This window comes from Stegodyphus dumicola, chromosome 4 (assembly GCF_044657685.1).
Source record: "Stegodyphus dumicola isolate Sdum_Otavi_A_Nest chromosome 4, ASM4465768v1".
Lineage (NCBI taxonomy): Eukaryota > Metazoa > Arthropoda > Arachnida > Araneae > Eresidae > Stegodyphus > Stegodyphus dumicola.
The window spans coordinates 137,017,845-137,041,562 of record NC_140771.1 but is presented as its reverse complement, the minus strand read 5'-3'; the positions used below and the strand labels follow the sequence as shown (position 1 = coordinate 137,041,562).

The following is a 23,718-nucleotide window of genomic DNA, read 5'->3' as shown; positions in this document are numbered from 1 at the left end:
TGTCAGCCCATCGTAGAATAAACGGGCTTCGCATAATTATATTACCTGATCTGTTTCAGAATAAAACATTTTTTTATGGACCTGTATAAATTTGATGTTATAATATAAGCTAACACAGCTTATTCTTAGAATTTTACATGCCATTAGCTATACACTATAACTATTTACTCCCTTTTATATTTAAAAATAATTAATTTATATTTTATACATAACTATTTACTCCCTTTTATATATTAATTTAAATAAAAACATTTCAGTTATTAAAATGCCGGGTAGATGCTGTGTACCATTATGTAAGGGAAACTACCCAACAGGACCAAAAGTGTCTGTATTCTCCTTTCCTAAAAATGAAGATTTGAAGAGAGAGTGGCTTTCTGCAATCCAACGGAAAGACTTTTCACCCAAAAAGAGTTCAAAGGTAAGTAAAGTAGAGTTATTAATTAATAGTGTAGATTCTAATTACATATAAGGGTTCATTCAGAAATTTTTAAATGATAATATTTTGTTACATAAACCAGGATATACAGAAATAAAGGATTGAAATAGAGCTTTAATCACTGCAAATATTCTCTGGTTCTATCTGTGAAATGAATATTCTTTACTACAAATGCTCAGAATGAACCCTCTGATTTTTAAACTATTACTATTAACATAATGTTTTTTTTTTTTTTTTTTTTTTTTTTTTTTTTAATTTTTAATTTTCTCTAAAGGTTTGTGAATTGCATTTCAAGGAAAGTGATTTTAAAGTTGAAGCTTCAGCATTTGATTCTAAGAATGGAATTTTAATTTCTGCTCCACTTCAGGTGCGTAGATTAAAAGAAAATACAGTGCCATCAATATTTAAGGACTGTCCATCTGTATACAGTTCAAAAAGTAGCACCATTGTACAAGAAGATCCTGATGCAAAAAAAAAACTGCCCGCGAGTGCCATAATTTACAGAAAGCATTGCGTGAAAGCCTTAAAGAATATGAAATGTATAATAATGATTTGAAAATTAATTGTTCTAATGATATTTTGTCATGTATTGATCGCTATGGAATATCAGCATTTTGGCATGTATACACAGTTCCAGATACCTCAACTGTTTGCTTTATTCATATTGTTTTTAGTCCTGGGCCATCAATTGATTATTCTGTAGTTGTGAATGACAATCAAGAAATGTCTGTATTTATTAAAGAAAAATCTATTATGCAATTATCTCCTTAAACATTCCCACATAAAGTTACAAATTTTAATGAAATTAGGACTGTTTTAGATAAATTGGCTAATCTTCAAACCAAAGAGTTAAATTCAAAATTAACCATAACAATTGATATAATTAATGAATTACTGCAAACTATCTCTAACGACAAAAATGAGAGCATTATTAAATTTTTGCAAGACCAGATGAATCTTTTACTTTGCCCTAAAAATAATTTTAGATACAATCCTGATGTACTAGTGTTAGCATGCTTGTTAAATACTATATCACCACATGCATATAAATTTTTAAGGGATAGTGGCAGTATTATTATGCCTCATCCTTCGACTTTAAAAAAAATTTGTAGCAATTTAGTATTGTCACCATGTAATGAAACAATTCATGAAAATTTTTTAAAATATATAAAAAATCGTGTAACTTTCCTAGAGGATCGAGAAAGAAAAGTGATTCTTTTGGTAGATGAAATTTATGTTCAGCCATATTTTGATTACAAAGGAGGCTCTGTCGTTGGGGCTGCATTTGATTCTTCCAGTCCGGCAACCAGTGCATTTGCTTTTATGATATCCAGTTTGGAATCTTCATTCAAAGAGGTAGTACATATTGTGCCTGTTAACACAATAAATTTTGAAACATTACATTATGTAATTAAAAAAGTGATTAGAGGTCTTGAAAATATGGGAATTATTGTTATTTGTGTTATTACAGACAACAATGCAATAAATAGAAAAGCCATGAGTTTGTTTTCAAATCCACCACGTAATTCATTTGTTTACAAACATCCAATGAATGGGAATAGGCCTCTTTTCTACATAATAGATGCAGTTCATTTATTTAAAAATATAAGGAACAATTGGCTAAACCAGAAAAATCCTGGTACATGTATGTTTTTTCCAAATATTGAAGATCTTTCAAAGAAGCACTTCAAAACTGCTTCGTTTATGTCTTTGAGAAAGCTACATGAAATTGAAAATGACCAACTGATTACATTTTCTAATGGTTTAACTCTAAAAAGTCTTTCACCTTCTAATTTAGAGAAACAAAACATTAAACAGGTTCTTAAGATTTTCAATAAATTTACTATTGAAGGTCTAATTCATTTGGGTCCTTTGCATGAAATACCACACTATTCAGATACATCTGAGTTTATATCCATAATATGCAAATGGTGGGATATTATGAATGTTAAAACTATGTTTAAAGGTATACATCAAAAGAGTGAATTTATGAAGCCATTAACAGCAGATGCCCCTCAGGGGGCTCACTTCTGTGAGTACGGGTGTGGCAATCCCGAGGTACCCTAGCCCTTCAGGGGATCATCTTCTTGGTGAGACGGGTGTCACGATCCTGGAGCCCCAGTGATCTATCCTCTTTTCCGTCTCCTCTCCTCTTTGCTGGAACTTTTTCCCTTCTCTTCTCCCTCGTGGTCTCTCTCTACGGAGTTTGGGGCTCGTCACGAGAGACTGGAACAGACCTTGTCTCTAGTTCTCGAGTGGCGAGAAAACTGCCCACGTGTTTGCCGTGCGTGGAGACCCGTGTCGCTGGAAAGGAGGGTCCTGGTAGTTGAGGGGCGAGGTACTGTCCCCAACACACTACTTTGGCCTCTGCTTCAGCTAAACGGGAGGCACCTTAGTCGTCCTCACGGGTGTCAATCGGCTGGTCACTAGTCCTTGTGTCAGTGGCTTGGAGTCAAGCTCTCGGGAGTACCTGCTTTCGGGAAAGCCGACTGTGGGGCTTCAGTTTGCGTATAGGTCCGGCTAGCCCTAACACAGGAATCTGTGTTCCCTTGTTGGGCTCCGTGGTGGGCGGGGCCGTCGGACCCGAATCTTTTCTATTTTCAATATGGCAAATACACATATTTTTTTTATTAAAAAACTTTGAAGTCACTCCAGTCTCTCAACCTAGTTCTGAAACATCTACTACTAAACCAATCATTCAACCTAGTTCTGAAACATCTCCTACTAAACCAGTCACTCAACCTAGTTCTGAAACATCTACTAATAAACCAATCATTCAACCTAGTTCTGAAACGTCTCCTACTAAACCAGTCACTCAACCTGTCGCTCAACCTAGTTCTGAAAATTCTGCAAAAAAATTACGGACAGATGCAAATAAAAAAAATCATAACAATAGTCCCCGTTTCCTAGTAATCTCTAGTCCTTCTGGTGAAATGCATAAGATGTCTCCTTTCGTAATAAACAAATACATCCAGTCTTGTATTGGTGAGCCGAGAAATATAAAGCGTCTCCGCTCCGGAGACTTGCTTATTGATACAAACTCAGCCACCCAGTCTGCTTCTTTACTTCAGATAACTAAACTTGGGCAAGCGAATGTCACTGTAACACCACATAAGTCACTCAACTATTGTCGGGGTGTAATCTCAGAATTCGACCTTCTTTATGTTTCTGAAGAAGAGATCGCTTCTGAGCTATCCGACCAAAATGTCTGCGGTGCAAGGCGGATCAAGATGCGTAAAGAAGGTAAGTTGATAGACACGAAACACGTGATCCTTACCTTCAACACGCCTGATCTGCCTAAGAATATTAAGGCCGGATATCTAAATATTCCTGTAAGACCTTATATTCCAAACCCTATGCGATGTTTCCAATGCCAGCGTTTCGGCCATTCTAAGACGTCTTGTCGTAACAGCCTCACATGCGCCCGATGCTCACAGATTGGCCACGATTCCGATAATTGTACCGCTGCGCCTTTGTGTATAAATTGCAAGGGTGACCACCCAGCATTTTCTCGCTTGTGCCCAAAGTGGAAATCGGAAAAAGAAATCCAGACTACAAAAGTTACAAGGAACATCTCTTACGCCGAAGCCAGAAGACTAGTTCAGAGCACACAGCTTCGACCAAATATATCATACGCCAGTGCTGTTAAATCATCTCGTACAGTTGCCACCCAAACATCAATAGGCATACAGACCCTATCAAATAAAACCCAACCGCCTACATCCAATAAGAAAAAGGAAAATGCAACACATATAGTACAAAAAAAAGAAACAGTTATTCAAAGTAAGCCCAAAATTGCCACACAAAGAACATCAAATAAAAATAGAAGTCGCAGCAATAGCTCTCTCGATGAGATGATTTCTGAATCTGCGGATTCAGACTTTATGGAAGTGGAAGAGGGTCTGGAAGTTCCCAGGCAAAAACAAAAGAACAGCACAGGAAAAACAAAAACAATACATAATGGCCACCCTCATGTCATGGAACTGTCGCGGTTTCCACCGAAATTTGCTCGACATCAAAGCCATAATTAATGCTTATCATCCTGTATGCTTCGCAATACAGGAAACAAATCTAAAACCAGAACAACAGGCAAAACTTCGGAGGTTTTCTTTCGTCAGGAAAGATAACATTGCAGGTGAGCGTGCCAGTGGAGGTGTAGGTCTCCTCACCTCACTGGATTATCCCTCAAATGTGCTTTCTTTGACAACATCCCTCCAAGTTGTCGCTATTCAAACAAATTTTGATATTGTTGTTACAGTTGTTTCTCTGTATTTGCCTCCAAATGAGCATATTGATCAGCAAGATTTAAATGGTCTTTTAGAGCAGCTGCCTGAGCCTTTCATCATAATAGGAGATTTTAACGGCCATAGTCCACTCTGGGGTAGTAAAGATACAAATTGCCGTGGAAGACAAATTGAGCAGATGATCGAAGATCATAGCCTTTGTCTCCTGAATAATGGGCAGAATACTTACTTCCACGAGCCTTCAAGGACATTCCATGCTCTCGACCTTGCCATCTGTTCACCATCTCTGCTGCCATTTTGCACGTTTAGTGTGGGAAATTATCTTTACAACAGCGATCACTATCCCATTTTTATATCTCTTGCACGAAGAGGAGCAAACCCCATGTCGAGATCCCCTCGATTCATGCTCAATAGGGCAGACTGGGAACTCTTCTCTTCCTCTGCAGAGCTGACAGAGGAAATGGTAGAAGATGTGCATATCGATGACGCTGTGGAAGCTTTTACTAATACTATTATTCAGGCAGCTATGCTTTCGATTCCTAGAACATCAGGAAAAATACTAAAATATTCGAAACCGTGGTGGAATCGCGACTGTCATGAAGCACTGAAAAAACAGAAAAAAGCATGGGGTATTTTTCGTAGATATCCTACTCTGCGAAACCTCATAGCCTTTAAAAGAGCCAAAGCAAATGCACGCAAAGTAAGAAGGCAGAGCCAAAGGAATTCTTGGATTTCATATGTGTCGTCAATAACATCCTCCACGCCTAGTAAGCGGGTTTGGGAAAGAGTTCGAAAAGCATGCGGCATATATAAAGACCACTCAGTTTCCTTTTTGGAAAAAGATGGCCGAATGATAAGCTCCATAGAAGAAATTGCGAATACTATTGGTGAGACATTTGCTGCCGTTTCTTCCAGCAGAAACTATTCACCTGCATTTCTATCTATCAAGCAACACTCTGAAATAAGTCCCATCGCATTCAACTCTACCAAATCTGAGCCTTACAATAGAGCATTTACTATGCTGGAATTAAATAGAGCTTTATTGCAGACACATACGTCTTCTCCGGGTTTTGATGGCATAAATTACGAAATGCTAAAGCATCTGTCCTATAAGTCACTGACTGCCCTTCTCACTCTTTACAATAAAGTGTGGAAGGAGCGTATTTTTCCCAGTGCATGGAGGAGAGCTGTTGTCATTCCCATTGCCAAGCCAGGGAAAGATCCAAGGAATCCCTCCAACTATCGACCAATTGCCCTTACGAGTTGCCTCTGCAAACTCTTTGAAAAGATGGTAAACAGCCGCCTAGTCTACTTCTTGGAAAGGAATAATATTATATCGCCTTATCAAAGTGGTTTTCGAAAGGGGAGAACAACCGTGGATAACATGCTCCTCCTAGAGACTTCCATTCGGAAAGCATTTGTAAGAAGAAGCCACCTTGTCTCGATTTTCTTCGACATTGAAAAAGCTTATGATAAGGCATGGAGATACGGTATACTCTGGGATCTTCACGAGAGTGGCTTGCGCGGCAACCTACCAATTTTCATTCAGAATTTCTTAAACAGTAGAACTTTTCAAGTAAGGATTGGCTCTGTTTTTTCGGATGTTTTCCTACAGGAAGAGGGTGTGCCTCAAGGCTGTGTGCTTAGTGTAACGCTGTTCAGTTTAAAAATAAATTCTGTATTAAAAGAACTTCCTCCTACCATCTTGGGATCACTATATGTAGATGATTTACAGATTAGCTGTCGAGGAGCAGACATGAGATACATAGAGAGGCAATTGCAGATGGCTCTGAATAAGATCCAAGAATGGTCAGACAAACAGGGATTTACATTTTCGAAACAGAAAACTGTGTGCGTGCACTTTTGTAGGAAGCGTGGTCTCCATCTTGAACCTGAGTTATATTTGAATGGTACAATTATTCCAGTTGCGCCCGAAGTGAAATTTTTAGGAGTAACGTTCGACCAGAAATTGACTTTCCTTTCTCATGTTTTAAACTTGAGAAAGAAATGTCTCAAAACACTAAATATTTTAAAAGTGTTGGCGAACACCTCCTGGGGTGCAGAGCGTTGCTCCATGCTTCGCATTTACAGAGCGCTTATCCGCTCTAGACTGGACTATGGCTCAGTGGTTTATGGATCTGCTCGCTCATCTGTTTTGTTAAAACTGGATCCTGTTCACCATCAAGGTTTGCGGATTTGTTCAGGAGCTTTCAGGACTTCTCCTGTACAGAGCCTATATGTTGACTCTAACGAACCATCCCTTTATCTGAGGCGTGAGCAATTGTCCCTTTTGCAATATTTTAATATTCTATCCCAACCTGAACATCCCAATAAGCTGTGCTTACACGATAATGAGTGTAACACATTATATGAAACACGTCCATCCTGTGTTCCTACTTTTCCTTTAAGAGTTCGCCCTGTCATTGAGGAACTTTCCCTCTCTGATATGTGCCCTCAAGCAGTACAGAATTTTGAAATTCCACCTTGGGAAAATGCACGTATCCAGCTTCTCGATATTTTCAAACATCACGTAAAGGCGAGCACTAACGAGATCGTTTACAGACAACTCTTCGCTGAGCACAGGCACAAATATAGCAGTTATCATCCGATATACACAGATGGATCAAAGTCAAATGATCATGTCGGGATGGCTTTTGTATTTCAAGATTACATTGAGGGCCGATGCCTGCACCATGCTTTCTCAGTCCTAACATCTGAACTAACTGCAATATATTACGGTCTTTTGTACATCTCAAAGCTCTGCCACAAAAAGTTCATAGTTTATACAGACTCGTATAGTGCTCTTAAATCCTTGGAAGCTTTTCCCAACACGCAGAATCCTGTGGTAGTGGATGTTCTCAAAATTCATAGAAATTTAACAATTCGAGGATATGAAGTTCTGTACTGCTGGGTCCCTGGACATGCAGGAATAAAGGGAAATGAGCTTGCAGACATCGCAGCCAAATATGCTGTTGAACCGTCCACTCGCCTTATTCCTTTTAGAGACATCTGCTGTGTAATCAAGGGGAAGATGCGGAAAAAATGGCAGCAAATTTGGGATGGTCAGCATCACAACAAGTTGAGAAACGTCAAGCCTAGAATTGAACATTGGGATTTTGCTGGAAATCGTAAGGAGGACGTTCTTTTGACTCGCCTCAGAATAGGTCACACTAGAGTCACACATAACTATCTTCTCAAAGCTGAAAATGAGCCTGTTTGTTTTAATTGTAATGTTTGTTTATCTGTTCGTCATATTTTAATTGAATGTCCATGTTTTAATAATCTTCGCCAGAAATATTTTAATAGCTGTGACTTACCTCTCGACCGTTTAATCGGAAGAGAGGTCAATTGTAATTTATTTTATTATTTAAAAGAAACTGGCTTTTATTACCAAATGTAATTTGTTTTGAAAACTCTGTTTTGAATTTTAATATGTGCTTTTAACTTTGTGTTTATATGACTTCATCCTCTGGATTTGGTAAATTTATCTACTTGTTTTTATTTATTGAATTTTAATGACATCAATTGTAATCATCCCACCTTGTGTTTGGCGCGTCATAATCATCTCTGGTTTTGCGCCATAATCACTCACTCACTCACTCACTCACTCACTAACAGCAGATGATTCTGATCCAAAAGTTATTTTCCTCAATCAGTTTCTTAACTGGTTAGATGCATGGGAATCAATGAAATGTTCAACAGGCATGCTTACAAAAGAAACTCATGCAGCTCTCAAACAAACTACTTATGGTATACTGGAGTTGACTAGATATTGTGTTGAAGAGCTTGGAATGAAATATATACTTCCAGGAAAAATTCAGACTGATGCTCTTGAAGCCCGGTTTGGTAAATACAGACAACTTTCTGGTTCTCAGTATCATATTTCAATGAGACAGTTATTGGAATGTGAAAAAAAATTAAGAATACAATCAAGTATTAAGTTAGAATTGATTATTAAAAATACTACTGTCCCTTTAACATCATTTGAATATGATGATAATCTTCATGATATTATAGAATTAGATAATACAGTATATTACCCATCATTAAATATTACGGAGAGTGATGTGAAGGGCATTAGTAGCCATCTGCCAGTTCTGACTTATTTGGGTGGTTACTGTTGTCATGCAGTTTTAAAGAAAGTAAAATGCTGTACCTGCAAACAAAACATTACAATAAATTCCACAGTTAATCATGATCAAACATATGATCTTATAAAGAATCTTGATCGTGGTGGACTCAGGTGGCCAAAACCATTCATTGTAAATATAATTATGTATAATTATTTAATTGTAAATAAGCTGTGTAGTGAAGAATATGAAGATTTTTTGTTGGAACAAAAATCAGAGGAAAATTGTTGCAACTTTGACTTTTAAAATTTTAGAATTAAAAGAAATGCTCTTTGATGATATTATTTGTGATAATGGTCATACAAGTGAAAGTATAAGCAAACTGATAATTTGGATATCAACAAATATCATGCTCAAGAATCTTTGCAATAGGAAAAATGACGATATTAAGTCCAATAAAGAAAAAAAAAGAAAACTTCAGACACTTGCAAAGTAACATTGATGCTGTCTTTAAAAGTAATTTTTAAAGTTCTCTCAAACTGCATCTTTGCTAAATATCTACGTGTCATCTTTGGTGAGCAGCTGAGATTTAAGAAGCATGTTTGTTATACATTTAAATTGCTTTATGCCAAAATTTATTTTGGACTTGTATATATTATTCTTTGCTTATTTAACCAAGTTTTTAATATTACTCAAGATTTTATATAATTTTTAATTTGCTTTATACAAAGTTACTTCTCAAGGTCCTGAAATTTCTATATTGTATTTACAAGCGCCTTTGCTAAATATCTATGTGTCATCGTTGCTGAGCAGCTGAGATTTAAGAAGCATATTTATTATACATTTAAATGCTAAATATCATAATTTATTCTGGACTTGTAGATATTATTCTTTGCTTATTTAGTTATTTAACCAAGTTTTTGGCATTACTGAAGATTTTATATTATTTAAAATTTTCTTTATACTCAGTTACTTCTCAAGTTCCCAAAGTTTCTATTTTGTATTTCAATTGTGTTTCTTAAAATGTTCATCATTATTTAAGATTTTGTATCCTGCAATTACATGGCATAGTGTAGTAGTGTAGAAAGAACATATTACATGGCATAGTGTAGTAGTGTAGAAAAAAGACAAATTCCATAATGTCTTCTTTCTGCACAATCTAACTCTAATATTTCTATTTATGCAATAATTGTATGGACTCTTTCTGGATAGTACTACATGTTCAGCTCAAGTAATATTTGCTCTTCACATTATTCACAGTGAATAAGCACAAATCAATCTACTAATATACCCATGTGGTGACCGGGTGTGAAAGAATAGTCCCAATGTAGCTTATACATGTCATAAAAGGCGACTAAAATGGGTACCCAGCGTCTGGGGGTATAGCCGGGCACCCTGCCCCTGGGGATTATATCAGGGAACTGGTCCTCCAGGTTGGGGGTTGGGTGTGGGGCTAACTACCCCACCCCATAAAAAATCTCACTGTTAAGAAATCCAAAGATAGAATTAGCCGGACTACTTCTACTGGAAAACGACTTGGAAATGGCCTAGGGACTTTTTGTTTTGAAACATGAAAAATAAGCAAACAGACTAAAAGTTTGAAAAGTTATTGAAATAATTAAATAAAGAATGATGAAGTGTGACTGCAAGGGACGTCCGGTATCCTTTTCTGTCATTGCACTTTTCCTGACATGATAAGGCTCTACCACGTACACTTTGGTAACGAGGCTTGGAAACCTCGGCTAACACCTTGTTGTTTATTAAAAAGAAAAAGAGACATACAGCAATAATTATATTTCATAATAATAATTTTGACCCAAGCTCTATAAATATATTATGATATTAATTTATAAGTCTTTACAAAGTTATATACATAGATCTTTATAACATTTCACCTGTATAATAGTTATATGATATATGATTTTAAAGACTAAAAAATAAATTTGTTCTGTTTTTTCTTTCTTTGTTTCAGGTATTCATAACGAAGAAAGGAGTGTTTTTATCATGAAATGGCTCTCAGGTGTAAAAATGCATAGGATATATCTTAGTTTATTGAAGTTAAGAATTGGTGCTTTGTGGACTAAAAAATATGTGCAATATCCATTGTCACACCACTCTGTTCAAGAATATCGATCAGTCCTGAATGATAAAGAAAATGATTAACAAAGGAATATCTAGAACTTGATTGTGTGCATGATTTAATTCCAAATATAAGTATTGGAATAATTCATCCTCCTTATTTTCAACAAAAACTCTTCATTTGGTAATATACATTTGTGCTTATCAGTGTGGTGTCTTGTGTAACAAATCGTCAGTATTATAAAATAGATGGAAAGATCTTTGATTATTGCAAGAGCTTTATGTGCTGAAGAAGTAAAAAAATGTCCCAGATAATTGTGGATATTATGAAACTGAGTATCATAAGAATGGAAAAATATTTCTTAAACAAATTACCTTGTGATGCATGTAATGGGTATGTTTATTTTATTTCATATAACTGTAAATTTAATTATTGATAATAAGCAAACTTTTTTTTCCCCTAAAATGCCATTGGTGTATTGTCATTATTCTATATTGACATGTATTCTCTTACATTTATCATTGAAACCAGAGATTTTATAATAGAATATGGGAAACTTGTGTTGAAGGCCTGTTGATTGAAATACAAGTGACCATTACATCTTTGGAATTTGCATTCTCATTGCCAATTTTGAAAAGACATTCTTTTACATTTTCTTAAAAAAGTTAACATTCTAATGACTTTAGAAGTAAACATTGGCGACTTCATATGAACCAGTCTCTTGGCGAGTTTAGCAAAAAATTTGCCGATGGCTTCCCCATAACAGAAGTGTACTGGATTCTATACCTGAATATTGCATTAAAAGGAGAGAAAACCATTTATTATGAAGATAATAAATGATTCATATTACGAATGTTCATTTCTTATAATGATCGAGTTTTACATTCTTGCATTGTATTTCTTTTGTGTCAACGCAGAATAAATTGTGTCGGATTTCAATTATAATGATATGTGTAAAGATGCTGTAATAAAATTTGTTATAAATGTACTGTTGTGTATTTTTCTTTAGCAGTTGAATTTATGAAAATTTGTATTATTTTCTAACAAATAAAATTTTATATTTTAATATAAATCCATCTATGGACATTACAACAGATATTATATTCTGGAAAATAATTTATTATGCCTTTTCAAAACTAAGTTTAAAATGAAAACAAACTTGAATGTATAATAATTTTTAATGAATAAATAAAATGTGAAATATGAAAAGTGTTCTGACATGTCACATTAAGACTGCAATCAAATAAAGAATTCTTTATACGTGCATTGGTTTTTGTTTACAATTTGCATAGTCTTGAATATTTTACTGATCTAAATTCATTTTAAAAAATTTGGTATCATGATGAGTAGTGATTTTAGGTAAAAGTTTACAATTGGGTGTCCCTTGTATTTTGGCGATTCTTTTTTGACACCAAGATTGGCGTCAGGAAGGCACAATTTCAAAATGGCCGCTATACAAAACCAAAATAAGAAGTCAAAGAATCGCACAAGCCCACCAGTGGGCAAGCGGTAAAAGCCGCTGAACACTGGTAGTTCGGTCCAGGGTTCGAATCCCGGCAAATGGGCTGGCTGCACGGGCGTTTTCGTGGCTTTCCCTATGTGTAACTTGGATATGAGCCAGTTTACCTTAAAAAGACCTCGGTTTAATCCTAGTATCCGGTGCACACAGGATTTGGCTACTTTTGGCGACTTTATGATGAGCAGTAAAAACGGGACATATATGATGAGTAGTAAACGCGTCATTCAAAGAATATATATAGTTATACATAGCATATACTATGTATATAGTGTATAGTATATACATAGACGTTCTTTGGGTCATTTTTGGTGTTGGCGATAAGTTTCAAAATCGCACCAAGGCTGCACCGTATACTAGGATTTTAAAAGTTTAATCCTAGTATCTGGTGCACAAGGGATTTGGCTACTTTTGCCCACTTTATGATGAGCAGTAAACGGGACATATACGATGAGTAGTTAAACAGGTCATTTTGATGTTGGCGATAATTTTCAAAATTGCAAGAAGGCTGCACCGTATACTAGGATTTTAGCAAGACCTCCACGGGGCATTCCTCCTTTTCCTGTAGTGCCTAAAGGCAGAGCATGTAATAAGTAAAAGGAAAAAAAAGAATTGCACGAACTCTGTGTCCATGTACACATCGATATGTTTTCACTTTAAAAAGCATCCTAGAATTGTACAAACTAGGCATTGCGCACTGCCTTAAATTTGTCCATGTACACATCAATCTATTTTCATTTAAATAAGGAAGCTAAAACAAAGTTAAAACTATCATGGTAACCTGAAGCAAGGTTTCATTGCCAAAATAAAAAAAAAAAAAAAAAAAATGTCGCTAATCAAAGGGGCACCCAATTCTACACTAGAGCCTGATTTTATTTTCTTAATATATATATATATAATGTTTAAAAACTGATATCATTTTTACTTTAAACAATATTACCGAAAATATATGCTCTCTTTTGTGAAATGTTTACTTTATAATCTGTGCAATATATTACCATAAATAAAAAAACTTAATTATTTCTTAAATATAAAGTAATTAAATACTTTTATTATCCCTATGATTATAAGAATTATAACTGAAAGGGCATAAACAAAAACACAATTAAAGGAAATGCAGTACTGAAAGTTTCTGGTTAGCGAATAATTTGCAACAGAGCAAGCCATTACAATACTATAAGAATTGATTAGTAAGGTAAACATTAGTTGAGCATTCTTCCACAGTAGCAATAAATTTTTCATTTATAATTCTTAAAACACGCCAAAACAGATTCACGATTGGTGCCTCTGATTTAAGGTCACACAAAAGTAAATTTGATTTAGCAGACCAAGAGATATTCCATGTCAAATTTACGAGAAAGATCTTCACCAATGTTAAGCTTATTATCTAATATTCATAACAGTTTGGTTAGTTGACTATCACAAAGCTCAAAAGTGCTATCTGCTCATGGTGAAGGACTTTCTAATGAGAACTGGCTTGTATTCACTTTATACGCAACTAAAAAAAAAAAAAAAAAAAAAAAAAAAAAACCAACTATGCAGACAGCATGTTCAGAAAAAGAACAGAAAATGTACTCTTAGCATTTAGTAACCTTAACCATTCAGCTACTCGTGGGTATAACTATTGTTCTAAGAGATAAGCAACAATTTTTCAGCAATAACTAATGTACTTTTTCACAGACAGAACTGAACAGTAAAAACTTCTTAAACTGTGGATTCAGATTCTAATTTAGTTTCTTCCTTTTAAAAGCAGGAGCTTCAAAACTTTCCTCATGCTGCTTTTTATTTTGAATAAGCCTCTTGAAAAAAAAAAAAAAAAAAAAAAAAATTCCATGTACAGTCAAACATTTTATGATCTTTGTTTTGATATTGTAACAGGAGGGAATATTTACCTCATCTGATTTTGCATATTTATAAATTCTTCGTCCATAGTTATATTTCCACATATTATTTTGTCTTGAAAATTTTGAATTATTTTTTCACATAGAAAGCATAATTTAAAAATTTCAGGAGGACTTTTAAATCCCCCCTAAATTTGCAAAATTAATTAATTAATACTGCTAATTAAAACATATTTCCTGTTCACACATTGAAAATAAATTTAAAGTAACTATAGTTAGAAATACAACATGAAGGTTTACTATAACATAAAAGCATGATAATAGGATCAAAATGATGCATAGAATATTTAAATTAATACTTCTTCAAAATGCCTAGACAAATACACAATTTATTTATCTTAATATAACGAAAAACCTAAATAATTTATAATTTAGATCATAACTATGTATCCAATTTTTAACAAAGGTGCAAACCAACAGGTTTGGTGACAATACATCAAAATATAGCATGCGACTTTAAATTACCAATCGTAGAGTAAAATTGAAACACGAAAAGTCATATCACATTTCTAACCAAGCACAAAATTTACATGAAATGTAGTGTACAATTTTACAAAAGATAATAAAAGAAATATCACAAACAGTATCGGCTATAATTTACTGCACAAACACACACACATTCCGCAGTTTATTTTGTATTTATAAAATCATTTGATCATTAATAAATGATAGTTAAACGAAAATGCACGTTTTAAAGAAATACGAAGAGTAATTTATTCTAACATTCTATGAGAAAATTCGATGCTGAACTTACCTCAAAAACATGCTTTTGAGACCGGAATCCATTGATTTTGACGAGAATTAATTATCCATTTTCTTCATTTTTGGCGAAACGTCCTAAACTTATTTTTTGAATGATTGGAACAATTTGATGCAACGCATCCACCCATATTTGTCAAAATTAAGTCGGAATCGACCTACAAATATGTCAACAAAAGGACACTGTAAAATAGCGATAGCAACAAGCACGTTTCGTTCGTTACAACGGACGACGCATCAAATCCCCGATGACCACAACTTGTGACGTCACAAAACCGCCATCTGGAGTGTAGTAGAGTCGGTGTTGACCCTACCCAGTACCTCCTATAAACGAAGCCACGGCACGCCGCACACTACGTCACTAAAGTCGTCCTTATGTACAGAAAGCATGGTTGCCACATGAAACCACTTATCGCTGTTATTCCTTTAAGAGGAGAGAAAATGAAAAGTAGTTTTTATTTCCTTGCATAAGGCTTACTATATCGTTTGGTTTTAAATATATATATATATATGTGTGTGTGTGCAAATATATATATTCCGATTTGATTTCATCGACTGCATTTTCTAATTTCAAATACCTAACCTTACTTTCCTTATATATTTTTATGCTTAAAATAATAACAGTATAGTAAAGAAATTAATTCAACATACTTCAGATTAGTAGTAATAAATATATACTGAATATCTGGCTGATGCTGGTTTGCTTTCTGAAGAATATATATTTTCTTCCTTAACAAAGAGGATAACGCATAATTAAGCAAGTTTACAATTGATTAACACTAAAAATCCTTAAATTAATTTTAATCAATTTTTAACGGCATTTTCTGTTTCTCATAAATACAAATTTACACATAATTGTTTAGTCATTTTCCGCTTTTTTTTTTCACTTCAGTGTGGGACTGAATTTCTTAACAGATGAGAAACCTGGAGAATGATTTGAAAAATACTATTTTTTAGCATCTATCAATATTTATTCATTGGTAGTTTTAAAATACGGTAGCAAAACATTTCATATATTTAGGCATTTTAAATTAGATCATTATTTGAGAATACATAACTGCATCATCCCCAATAATAAAAAAAAGAAAAATTACAAAATATTGGGTAAATTGTAAAAATTCAACAAACTTGACACTTGCTAGGAATTCAAAATTCTTATGTTTCATTCTTATTGTTAAATGTTTGTAACACCCCTTTTGTCTAATTATGTGCATATAAATTTTTTTTTTTTTTTTTTTGTAACTTGTAAATTTTTGTTCCTGAAAGCATTTCATTGTAACTTATTTGAGAATTCTTTAGCAAATGATAAATATGAAGTTTATATATGTACTTACTGGAATTTTTATCAGGGTAATCAGTAGGAACTTTTAAAACATCTAAATAGATCAAATGTCCTCAATTCTTAGAATTGAAAGAATAACAAGTTTTATGTATTTTCCTATTATAAATGAAAATAAATATAGACTGATTGTTAAGATGTAAAGTAAGATTTAAAATTTTCAAAATAATTCAGACTTTTATTAAAGGAAAGCAACACAATTAGGATTCAAAACATATAAAAAGGATTTTATTTATTTTTTTGGCCTGAATTTTTTGTACTAGTAAATTTTTAACTGGAAGTAACAGGAAATGGCATTGCATACTACAGTGGGAAAAAGGGTGGGATGACTATTTATTTAACTTGATGCTACTTATTTTCTATTACAGTTAAGTCTTTTTAATATCAAAATAGTTTAGTATAACTGCATGAAGCCTTACAGCTGGGAAGGATTAAAAATATTTTTTTACTCAATTTATTTTTGATAAGTTTTCCCCTGTATATGTACAACCACATCATTAGAAATTTTAATTCCAAAGTATTTAATTTTAGTTTTGACAGAATTTAGCATGTATTACAATGAAAATATTGTATAAGAATACAGTGAATTTCCTCCATAAAAATGACTCATATGGAATTGTAGGTAAAAACAAATTGTATTTATTTTCTTCTTACAGTGTAAAATTAATGTAATAAACATGTCTGCTTCAATTAAAATAATATTAAAAAATTGCAAGATACTGATTTCAAAATCTAAACAATAGTAATATTAATTGGCAAAGTATTTTATCTTCAAAAATCAATATTTCTCTAGTTTACAATAAATACACCTATTTTGCACAAAATGATATTATATAAGAGACTTAACAACTTTAGCACTTTACTGTCATAATTAGTTATCTATTACAAATGCTTTTTTTTTTTTTTTGTGTGTGTGTGTGCATGCATTTTGAAAGAGTTGGTAAAGATTTCACAACACAAATAGAAAAAGCACTATTTTTTTATTTAACATACTATCTACATTCTGCAAAAAATATTCATTTAGATAAAATGAATTACAAATTAAGTCTGAAGATAATAAGAAACAATAGATTAGTGTCACTATCTTAACTTACCAAATCTAGCCTCTAACATATCTGTTTGTATTTTTCCAAGTAAAAGGTATTTAAAACCCAACTCATTTATACAATACCTTGATATCTCAATTAAAGCATACGTTGTATGGTATACTGCAAAGTGAGTTTCTTTGGTTAGGCAACCAGAGGTTAAATTCAAATTTTTCCAACTATCTAGCCAATTCAAAAAGTTATTCATAAAAACATATTTTTCATCATTTTCTGCCACAGTGAAAGGTGTTTCAAATACATTATTTTTATGAACCCCTTTAAAAATAGATTTCACATTTACAATTGACCACCATGTGTTTATTATTTTAATAAAGTTTCCAGTTTCTTGGAAATTTATTATTTCTTTCTGCTGGCCAAAAGAAAATAATGCTTCAACAACATTATCATCAAAAATCTGCAATGCAAGCTTTACACTATGTTTTTCTAAGTTAGTTGGATATAGAGCTTTTATTGTCAGACCATAAGCATACTTTAATAACTTACCAGTTTCAGATTCATGTAATTTTTTAATACAAGAAAAAGATGCAGTTTCAATATGTGAAGCATCATCAAAACTTGGGAAAAACATACTGATTATTATTTTTTTGATTTATCCAGTTATTTCTAATGCATTTTAAAATATGCACTGTATCAATAATAAAAAACATTGGCCTAGATTTGTCAACAGGGTTTTGATAAACAATACTAACTTTAGGTGGTTCGGAAAACAGAGACATAGCCTTTTTATTAATCGAATTATTGTCAGTGACAATAGCAATAATTTTAAACCCAATATTTTCTAATCCCACAACAATTTTTTTAATATAAATATACAAATTATCCGCACTAAGTGTTTTCACCGGCAAAATATGTACAACATCCTTATAAACAGATAATAGGCTGCGAATCATGAAAACATATGCACTAGATGCAGCATTTTTGCAATTATATGCCATTCCACACAAATTACCACCTTTATAATCAAATGCTTGATTTAGATGAATTTCATCAATCATTAAAATAACAAGCAGATCTTTTTCTGATAGTTCTTGAAATTTAAATTTTCTGTAGCTTAGGAACTTTTGGTTGTATTGTTCATTTATTGGATATATATTAAAATCTGAAAAAATTTTCTGAATGGTCCGTGGATGAGGCATAATAATATTTTCTGAATTTCAAATAAAATTATATGCATGTGGTGAAATTGTGTGAAGTAAAGTGGAAAATATTAGAAAGTCTGCAGAATACCTATATTGTTGTTTTTCTGAATTCAAGTTTGATAGTTGCTCAACGAGAAAATTTATTTCATTGTTTTTATGTGGAATTTTCTCTTTTAAAATTGTCATTAATTCATTTACAATTTGTAAATAATTTTGAATACTGTCTTCAGATGAATCATTTGAGGCAAATAGGTCTAATTTCTCTAAAATACTTAAAAGATCTTTAAGGTTGTTAATTTTTGATGGGGTTACATATTGCTTCAGTGATTTAATAGGTATATTTCTAATTGCTACAGATATATTCAAATTACAATCAATCAATAATGATTTTAGAATTCTTGGATGATTGTCATTAGAAATATTAAGAATCATAGTATGTATAGGCCTGTGTATAACTATCCAGTTATCTGGTAAATTCACAGTATTAAAACAAATTTTTAGTTCATCTAAATTATAAAACATTTGTTTTCGTTCATACTCTTCCTTTTCAGCTAAGCTACAGACTAAGGCTTTTTCGAGTGCATCTTGTTCTCTTTTGAGTCTTTTTATGCTCTGGTGATTCCCTTGATGAAACACTGGAACTAAGATGACTCGGACCATCAGGAAACAGACTTGGAATTGCACCATTCTTTAAACGAGGATATGACAATGGTATAATGATCTTCTTTCCAGTTTTCTCATCAAAGAATTCAGTTTGCCTCAGAACATCCTCTTGCTTGAAGTGAAGTTCACACACCTTTTAATATGAAAAAGAACAAATAAATAAACATGTATCAAAAGGTTAAACAATTATAAAATCATAAGCATTCGCCATCCTTTAAATACATGCACAGTCTAATAAGGGTTTTATTGTATTTTTATTTAATCATGGCAAAGCACTCAAGAGCTATCTGCTTAAGGGAAGGGTTACCGTTGTGGAAAACGTTCATCATTTAATTTCTTTAAAAATAATACAGGGCGATAATGTTTGGATGGTAACAATTTGAAGAGATATAGTCATTTAAAGTGCACAACGCAAAAAAGTGATGCAGCCATTTAGAGTGAATAATGCAAAATCTTAAAACAAAACTATTAACTCTTTTGGGCTAAAAAGAGCTATGGATGCTGTCAAAGTTTTGAAAAGTGCAAATAATTAGCACATGTTTGTTGTCATATGTCAAATGCATATAACATAAGTAATATTTAATTGATACATCCTCAGGTAACATACAATTGCTCATGTATATATAATTGCTACATCCTAAATATTTCTTTCTTCAGTTATTTGAAAACAACACTTTGTTATGGAATTACATTCAAAATGGTGATAATACAGTTATAAAAAGAATAAGATTAACCATCAGTTGATGGATAAGAATAAGATTAACCACATTCATTCGTACCATTCAAATATAAAGTTACTGGCTCTTTTTCTAAACATTTTTACAAATGATATGTTCACAACCTGAAGTACAAATTTACTTGTGTGCCTATGAATGTTTATATTTAAGAGCATAAAACATCATTAGTCATTAAAAAAATTCATTTTTCTTGAATTATTGAAAACATGTATAAGTGCTAAAATATGATACACAAAGAAAAAAACAAGAATTTGTATATTTAACAGTTTATTTGCAGTAATTAAATATTTTAGGCTATTCTTATGTAATTTTGGAGTGAAATATTCACATTCATCAATCGCATTTGACATTATATTACTGTGGAAGGCTCACTAGATTGCTTATTTTCCATATAATTTTCTTAACTTTTTTCAAAAATTTTAAAAGTTATATAACTTATTAATACAATGAAACATTTTCATATTCCACTGCAACAAGTATAAATAAACAAAACCCCTTACATAAGTGTTTTTAGATAAGAAATTAATGTAAATTTCAAGCCCACAAGAACTTACTGCCAGTAGCAAGTGAACCACTGTAACAAGGTAGGTGTTATTGGCATAAGAAACTCGTACTTTTATAGATTGTGTGTGTGCATGAAACAATTTAATAGGCTAATTAGGATTTATGCTAACATGTAATGAAAACTAGTAAGCTTACAATCTTAGGCAATATTATTTGAACAAGACAGTTTAATTTAAACACCTTGTAACTTATTCCAGAAATTAAAATAATTACTGTCAAAACTAGTCCATTTATATGATTGTTTTCTTTTACATATATTTCATATTTTTTTTAAGGATTTTAGAATTAATAAAGTTTAGAACATTGCATAATTAGCATTAATTTCCTGTTCACATGAGTTACGAGCAAAATGCATTCTCAAATGCTCCTAGCATATAATAAAGGGGCATTGCATACATTCAGTTTTAAAAAGAAAAAAATAAAAATAAAATAGGTGGAACGAGACTTATCTAAATCAAAAGAAATAGTATACCCAAACAGTTAAATACTTATATCTAAAACATCTTTATATTAACGGCTTTAAAATTACGACTTGAAGCATTTTATATTTATCTACTTAAAGTTATAATATGAACTTTATAAGGTTGGTGGATTTTCTATTGACTAGTTATTGAGAAAAGGGTCCATTTTATAATCACTTTAAAATTCAGTATAAGCTCTGTATAACATAAATTCCTGAAAGATTAATCAATCCCAAATCAATGTGCGTGTTATAAAGATCCCGACGCCGAAAATATAAATTACTGAAAGAATTCATTAATAATACTCATTCATAATGGGATAAGAGAAATTTCTGCCTAGTAAATAAATATATAACTATGCTTGTATAGAAAGTAATTAAAACTTCGTTTTATTTTCTATGGTTGAATGCAATGGAACTTTAGTAAATTATTTCCCTTGCATTGAGAATTTTTTGTTTTCGCATTTTCAAGTCATGTTTCTTTCAATGACATTAATCTTTCAGGAATTTTCTAATTTAAAAATGAAATGCATGCTTACCTTTGAATGTTTCGTAGGCTTGAATCCATCTTTTCGTTTGCAGTTCCAAATCCATTGTTTTCTCAGTTGTTCTTCCGTAGGAAAACTAAATACAGCCACCTTCGGGCCATTCTTATAATTTCCTTCGCATGTTGCAACACAGCATTTATGTGGCATAATAAAAAATAAATAAAGTAATTTAAATGAAAAATGTTCTATTAGAGCACACTACACTTTCAAACAACAGTCAGTTCACTACGCTACGACACCGAAGTATATTCTTTCATTCTTTGCCACGAGGAAGATGGACAAGCGTCTACGGAGAGTACTTTTGGGATCATGAATCTGATCCTCCCGTCTTACGCGCATCTCAGTTTGCGCATCATGTGACGTTACCAGATACGTCAAAAATGTGTCTGTTTACATTTTGCATTTGACTTCGTGCGTTTTATGCTGCGTTAGTATGTGAATTTTGCTTTCACATATTTATAATGAACTGAAGAATCTCTCAATAAAAGACCCTTCTTACGGCCAAATACTTAGGAATATTGTGAGGATTCTGCTTCAGAATATTATAATATATAGCACCAATTTAAATGAGCTGGGTGGTGATATCAATGATCATTCAAGACAATAGATCTGAAATTCACATTTCCGCTTTGATTACGATTGGTAACATCTTTCAGAAAACTGTAATTTCAAAATCTTACAACTGTTCTATTTGCAAAAAGTGTTTTTCAAATGCCAGCAATTTATAGCATCATTTGAAGAACATACATTCCAATAAAAAGCATATTTCTACTGCTGAAATATTTAATTCCAATTCAGATCATGCATTTTATAAAGTCGTCAATGATAATTCGATTTCATATACTTTTGCTTCAAAATCCAGTATAACTTCAAAAAAGTTTTAGCTGCCCTGATTCCAAAAAAATGTTTCTCAAGTAACAGCAATCTAAAATGTCACTGCATGAAATTGCATATATCACAACAAACAACATTACTCAAAGCAAGTAAAAATAAAGTTTTCCAATTTAAATGCAGTTTATATAGTCGTCAGTTCAACAATAATAAAAATTTATTATTTTCACAATCAGATAGTGCATTTACTGCCCTTGAGTGTTCATCATTAAAAAATTATATAAATGCACATTATGTAATGAAGGTTTTCCAAAGGAAAACTTTTCATTACATTTGCAAATGGAACATGAAATAGTCATTGAAAAAGAAAGAGATTTCTCTGTGTTTAATGATTTCATGTTGTGAAAGGAGAATTTTGAAATGGAAACATAATCTAAATTTTTTTAACTTACAAAGAAACATGACCCATTACATGTAAAAGATATTTATTTTGTATGCCATCATTCAGGACATTATTTTATATCTAAAGTGCAAGGCATGGGACATTTAAAAATACAAGGGAGTAACAAAATTAATGCTTATTGCCCAGTAAGCCAGTTTAATAATGGAAAATGTACTGCTTATATAGAAAAACCCATTGTAAGTCATAGAAAGGGTATAGGGCATCTGTCTCTTACAAAATTAGAACGGCAGTTATACCATTCTAATGTTAATTTATGTAACTTAAATTGCTGGAAAAGTATCTTTTGATGAAATTTTAGATAAAATTCAAGATTCTGTATATGATACTGCATCTTTTGACAAAGAATGATTTATGGAATATTGAAAATTCGGTACTCTTCCGTTATCAGAACCAGAATCAGAAATGTATGCATGTATGGCTGAATGGATGTGTTCATGTATGCATATATATGTGTACATATGAATGTATACATTTCTGAATCTGGTCCCAGTAACAAAAGTGTACCGAAAATTCTTATAATCCACAATCAAATGCTGTAAGGCATAAAAATGATTGTATAAATGTTAATGAAATTACTAGTGAGGATAACAACTCTTTTATTTTATAAGCCTTAAAATAGAATTTTAGAAAGTTATCCTGAATTTTAAAATGATGATTTCACATTAATGAAAATGAATGACTCCCAGAGGCACTTTCTTCAGAAGTTGGGATCAGACTATATATGTATAAATGGTACACATAGGTTGAACGGTTACAGAATTGAATTAATCACACTTCTTTTACTTGATGCTTTGCTTCACGGCTTTCCCTGTGCATTTATTATTACAAACAGAACTGAGCAGGAAGTTTTGTCTGTTTTCTT

General features: G+C 32.5%; 2 protein-coding genes and 1 pseudogene across 2 annotated transcripts; 2 read left to right on the top strand and 1 right to left on the bottom strand.

Annotated features, from left to right (window-relative positions):
• The first annotated feature begins 205 nt into the window (after positions 1-205).
• Positions 206-11,615, top strand: LOC146997706 (THAP domain-containing protein 1-like). The gene is made up of 3 exons (XM_085815530.1): positions 206-418; positions 711-803; positions 10,723-11,615. The coding sequence occupies exons 1-3, from the start codon at positions 266-268 to the stop codon at positions 10,756-10,758; spliced, it is 282 nt and encodes a 93-aa protein (XP_085671656.1). The 5' UTR covers positions 206-265; the 3' UTR covers positions 10,759-11,615.
• LOC146997707 (uncharacterized) lies at positions 2,071-9,469 on the top strand (annotated as a pseudogene).
• Positions 11,616-17,308: 5,693 nt separating the features above from the next.
• On the bottom strand, positions 17,309-22,550 carry LOC146997705 (THAP domain-containing protein 2-like). Its single transcript, XM_085815529.1, has 2 exons — positions 21,554-22,550; positions 17,309-19,386 (listed from the first exon to the last, which is right to left on the bottom strand). Exons 1-2 carry the CDS (start codon positions 21,707-21,709, stop codon positions 19,147-19,149), a joined length of 396 nt encoding a protein of 131 aa, XP_085671655.1. The 5' UTR covers positions 21,710-22,550; the 3' UTR covers positions 17,309-19,146.
• Between the last annotated feature and the right edge of the window lie 1,168 nt (positions 22,551-23,718).